The sequence below is a fragment of the Oncorhynchus tshawytscha genome, linkage group LG08, assembly GCF_018296145.1.
Source record: "Oncorhynchus tshawytscha isolate Ot180627B linkage group LG08, Otsh_v2.0, whole genome shotgun sequence".
Classification (NCBI taxonomy): Eukaryota; Metazoa; Chordata; class Actinopteri; order Salmoniformes; family Salmonidae; genus Oncorhynchus; species Oncorhynchus tshawytscha.
In genome coordinates this window covers 67,060,165-67,065,638 of record NC_056436.1, presented here as the reverse complement: position 1 = coordinate 67,065,638, position 5,474 = coordinate 67,060,165, and the positions used below count along the sequence as shown (strand labels likewise).

Sequence of the window (5,474 nt, the reverse complement as noted above, 5' to 3'; positions counted from 1 at the left end):
TGTGGGAACTGTGGGGAAATCCACTCGTAGAGCATGCAATTGACATATAGGATTATGACATATGATGTGCATGTAAAGGTTATAGGCTAAAGCAGGGATGGGTGAGGATGTAGGATCAGCTATGAAATGCAATGAGATGCTGCAATATGATTTTTGTTAAGTACCAATGGAAATATTTGAAACCAGTCAGTGATAAGATATGGAATGAAATTCTATACATATATTTATATTTTATTTATATTTCATTTCTGGGAGGATATCTTGTACACCAAATATCCCATTGGCAGTTAAGCGCATTCAATGTGTTGAGAAGCCAGAAACAGTCACTTGGTTTAACAAACACAAATACAAAATAAGGATAAACCATCAAATAATGAACCGCATGTATATCACATACAAAAGAATCCCATGCCTACTCAGTAGGTAAGTACAACATTCCAACTTGAAGTCGTGGATATTTACACTTGTAGTTACAAAAATATAGTTTATCATTTCTCTCATTTTGCTTACGTTCTAAAGAAATGAGGCAGTGTCCTCGTGTCATCACGCCCCTTTCTGTACTTCTTCAGAGTCTGAGCACGACTTACATTCTGTAACAAAATTACCCCTTCAACCCTTAAGGCGAGACACAACGCATCTTCTCTTGCACGCAGACGTGTCAAAGCATCAGCAAGGCGTCACAAAATGACACCAGAAACAGGAACGGTGGTTTGGTTTTGGGATTTTTTTTTTTACGTGAAGTTTTTTTGTCCACATAACAGACTGATATGTCACATGATGTGAGCAAGAGAAAGATAGTACCAGTGGATGATATTTACAAAACAAGAGAAACTAACATCTCTCGTAACACATGCTGGAACACTTAAGTGCTTATTTCGTCATCAAACAAAGTCAAAAACGTATCACATCATCGTCATCACTACAGAGAAAGTATTAGAATTCAAAATATGGCCCTGCTCACTTCAAATAATACAATGCAATTATGCAAATATGTTTTTCACATCAATGGTACCAAATAATAGAAAAAATAACAAAACATGGCACAAGTATAATATACATAAAACGTCTCTTAGTGCCTTAGTTACAGCTCGACTGGATGTTCTGTCCGTCTGTCTGTCTCTTAGTGCCTTAGTTACAGCTCGACTGGATGTTCTGTCCGTCTGTCTGTCTCTTAGTGCCTTAGTTACAGCTCGACTGGATGTTCTGTCCGTCTGTCTCTCTTAGTGCCTTAGTTACAGCTCGACTGGATGTTCTGTCCGTCTGTCTGTCTCTTAGTGCCTTAGTTACAGCTCGACTGGATGTTCTGTCCGTCTGTCTCTCTTAGTGCCTTAGTTACAGCTCGACTGGATGTTCTGTCCGTCTGTCTGTCTCTTAGTGCCTTAGTTACAGCCCGACTGGATGTTCTGTCCGTCTGTCTCTCTTAGTGCCTTAGTTACAGCTCGACTGGATGTTCTGTCCGTCTGTCTGTCTCTTAGTGCCTTAGTTACAGGACGACTGGATGTTCTGTCCGTCTGTCTGTCTCTTAGTGCCTTAGTTACAGGACGACTGGATGTTCAGTTTGTCTGTCTGTCTCTATGTTTTCACTCATAAGAACGACCAACCGGTCTTTACCTGTTTCAACTATGGCTCGAGAAAGTCTCATATGCCTCGTTTTAAGCCCTGCATTTGCTTTACCAACTGAGAGGAGAAACTCCTTTCTCGTGTTCTATATTCTCTTTGCCCGGTCCTTGACCTGTGTTTTAATCTCTTCTTCGGGTGAATCTGAGGATTGAGCACTGAACAGAGCTTGCAGAGGGAGCAGGCAGAGAAGTTCTTTTCAGAAGGGGAATATGTCTTTTGATGCTGATTTCTCCCCTCAAAGAGACTGTACTGTGTGGTGGGGAGGAGGAGGAAAGAATAAAAAGTATATTTTCTCTTGCTTAGCAGATCTCGATTGTCCTTGGGGAGAGTGTGGAATGCATGTCTGATAGCGGGGTGGGGACCGGAGAGGAGTAGATGGAGGCTACGGAGGAGGGGAAGGAGGAGACCATGGAGGACTGAAAAGTACTGGACATGGACATGGAGACAGAGGGGTAGGTGGTGGCGATGGAGGGAGATGGGTACGAGGTGGCGATTGAGGGAGAGGGGTACGAGGTGTGGACTGGAGAGGAGTAGCAGGATGTGACTGGAGAGGGGTAAGAGGAGACTGAGGAGGGGGCTGATACTGGTGCCTCTGCCACCGCCCCGGCCACCCCGCCCTTCTCCGCCTTTTTGTCCTTTTGCCTCAGGTGGATCTTGGTGTGCCTCTTCCTCTCATCGCTGCGGGCGAACTTGCGCCCACAGATCTCGCAGGGGAAGGGCTTCTCGCCAGTGTGCGTGCGAATGTGCGTGGTCAGGTGGTCGCTGCGGCTGAAGTTGCGCATGCAGATCCGGCACTGGAAGGGCTTCTGGCCCGTGTGGATGCGGATGTGGCGCGTCAGCTCATCGGAGCGGGAGAAACGGCGGTCGCACGTTTCCACAGGGCAGGCATAAGGCCTCTCATGGGGCGGTGTCTTGCTGGGACGGTTGGGGTACTTGCGCATGCGGCTCGGCTTGATCAGCTGGGACTGGTAGACACTCTTCAAGTCCTGGGAGCCCGTCTGGGTGGCAAAGGCTTTGATGGTGGACAGGGGAGTGAGGGAGGGCTGGCCAGACCCATTCTGGAAGGGCTTCTGATCCTGTAGCAGGCTTATCTCCCCCTGCTGCTGGGGGAATAGGTAGTCAGGGATCATGGGCACAGGAAAGCTGGAGCCACACGTCTTGCCATTGGAGTAGGTTGGCGGGGGGTACTGGAGCGACCCCCCTGCGGGGAGAGGGAAGCCCTGGCCCTGGTCAGAGAAGATGTCAGAGCTGGTGCTGGAGTACGTAGGAGCAGCTGAGTAGATGGGGATATTCTCACTGTGGTGGACAGAGCAGCTCAGACTGCAGCTCTGAGAGGAAATGGTGACGGAAGAGATAGAGGACGGGGACGAGGAAGAGGTGCCAGTCTGAGAGACGGAGGAGGGCGGGGCAGAGGTGGAAGGGGTGTTGATTCCCACCAGCCCGCTGACCAAGCTGAACAAGGGCTCGGCCCACAGGCTGTTGCTGCAGTTGGTGGCTGGCTCCAGGGTGAAGCGGCCAGTGTAGGAGATGGGAGGCAGCCGCTGGGTAGAGTAGCTCTGCTCGCCCATCGACTTCTCACAGTTCATGGAGATATCAGGTAACGTATCTGCAGAGAGAGAGAGGGGACATTAATCAACCTGTCAATATGCTGGCGGGAGAGAGAGAGAGAGGAGGAGGGACTCGGGAGGGAGGGAGGCAGAGGGGAATCCTGCCAGAGAGGTGGACAGGGTTGCCCCTTTCCTCTCTAACAGCAGCAGGTTCCTACGCAGAGCAGAAGAACCTCCCTGCCTTCCAGCAACCCCAGCTCCTTCCCACTCCTAAACTCCCACACCAGCCATTTCCTCCACTAACCAAAAGATAGCTGAGCGCTGTCGTGCAAGTCAGGCCAAGTCATCTGCATGCATGCATTTAAATATATAAATATTTCTCTTACGCATTCGCACAAGCACACACATGCATGCATGCAGGCACACACACACACCAAGCTCTTGAAGTCAGCAACAAGGCCAAAGGCAATTGATTACTGAAACGGCAGTTCAGCTGGTTTTAAGAATGCAATTAAAATTGAGCTCTAGACTTTCTAAAAGGTATGCAATGAGTGAGCCACGCTCAAGTCCAAATACCATTCAATAGTGATGAAGAGCTACAATTTAATTTGTACAATTCTACATTTCTGAGTTTTGTATTTCCAATCATCATAAATTAAACTTCTTTATTACAATGAATTTTTGAATTTGAAAAAAGTTCATATCAAACCATCATGAAAATTAGACATATCTCATTCAAAAAACATATTCATCATATTTAGAGTCTTCTCTCTAAGTTGAAATTGAATTAATAATTGCCAGGTGAACATAAATAATTATTTAAGTTCTGCAACAACTGTTTCATGCCATGCATTCTGCTACTGCACACAGCAAAGCAGCAGCTGTCTATCATACATTACAGTAAAGCAATTCCACCCAGCAATATAACAAGGAGATAATCTTACCTCCAGCGAGGTGGTCATATTGCTCTCCTTGCTCCCCCGATCCGAAGCCTGCTCCCTCGGGCGCTGATGCAGAGAGGAAGGGGGTCCCAGCGGAGCTCAGCATCATCATCTCCTCCAGCTTGGGGTAGTTATCCATGGGAGAGTGGGGGAAGCTGAGGGGGTCTGAAATCTGCAGGGCTGGAAGGAGCATCTCTGTCTTGGCTGCAGCCATCCTCCAGAGAAGTGGACCTGTAGGGGCCTGAGGCTGTGCTGGAGGCTGAAAATGAGTGCAGCGAGGCTGGGCAGAGTGGAATCACCAGTCCACCTCAGAGAGCAGGGTCAGACTGCTACTGCTGCTGAGGATGAGGATATCTTCTCTTCTGTTTCTTTCACTCTTTCTTCTGGTTCTTCAAAAGTCTTCTTCTATTTTTCTTCCTTTTGTCCAAGATGAGTAAAATCCACTTTTTAAAAATTTTCTATCAGAAAATATTGTTCAGATCAGATGTGTCCCTTTTACTCATTCCCTAAAACAGATGATAATAATAATCATTAATATATGTTAGGTTTTTTCACTGGTTGAATCCAACTAGGGTGCTGCCCTTTTGGATAATGTGTTGTTGTTGTTGTTTTGAATTCACTCCTACTTTCTCTGTCAAATGCTTTCGGATAGGGAGATAGCGCAGTATGTGTGTGAGTATGTCTATTCTGCTCTTACGTTAAATGTTCTGGGCACTGAGGGCTCTCTTTCCTGCGCAGAGAATTCCGACTCCTTTATATACCCTCTCACCGTGACGTAGATGTCCATATATGGAGTAGAGGAAGCCCATATTTAGGCACTGCAGCGGAGGACACATGACATTAGCCTGGGGAAAAAGCGGAGAGGAGAGACTTTATATTGAGCCAGTGCAATAAATCGCGGGAAGACACCAGCTCTTCCTCAGCCCTGAATCGATGCATCTTCATATGAGAATCCCTGCTAGAGAACGAGGCATAATTCTTGCTCTCTCCCCAATGGCCCGTAGTTTAGATTCGGATTTCCCATCTGTGCAGCAGGCTGCGCGCTTTCCGGAAAACCCTGCTCCGCCATGCCATGTAAGGTAGTAACTACACAAGGACCTATTCCGGTGGGTTTCCATTTCCTTGCCCTTATTTGGAGCTTCCTGAGGTAGCGCTGATCGGTGCTTGGCAGCAGTGAAATGAGAGAGGTTGGAGAGCAGCTCAAGCGTAGCGCTCTGCTCCGTACAATAAGTAATGTCAGCCCCGTCCTCTCTCCATAACGCAGCCTCACCCAAACCAGCAACGAAAACACTGTAGCCTTCATTTTAGATAGAAGCCGAGACATTTCAGCTTTTAAATGCTCTAAATGGAAATGCAATGAAAATAG

General features: G+C 47.3%; 1 protein-coding gene across 1 annotated transcript; it reads right to left on the bottom strand.

Moving 5' to 3' along the window:
- Positions 1-205: 205 nt before the first annotated feature.
- On the bottom strand, positions 206-4,905 carry LOC112256063 (early growth response protein 1). The gene is made up of 2 exons (XM_024429018.2): positions 4,112-4,905; positions 206-3,226 (listed from the first exon to the last, which is right to left on the bottom strand). Exons 1-2 carry the CDS (start codon positions 4,320-4,322, stop codon positions 1,920-1,922), a joined length of 1,518 nt encoding a protein of 505 aa, XP_024284786.1. The 5' UTR covers positions 4,323-4,905; the 3' UTR covers positions 206-1,919.
- Between the last annotated feature and the right edge of the window lie 569 nt (positions 4,906-5,474).

Bases quoted from the DNA above. Each gene is read 5' to 3' on its own strand.
- LOC112256063 (XM_024429018.2), bottom strand. From the start codon at position 4,322: ATGGCTGCAGCCAAGACAGAGATGCTCCTTCCAGCCCTGCAGATTTCA. The intron at 3,227-4,111 runs GTAAGATTATCT...CTCTCTCTGCAG, and splicing joins ATATGACCACCTCGCTGGAG to ATACGTTACCTGATATCTCC.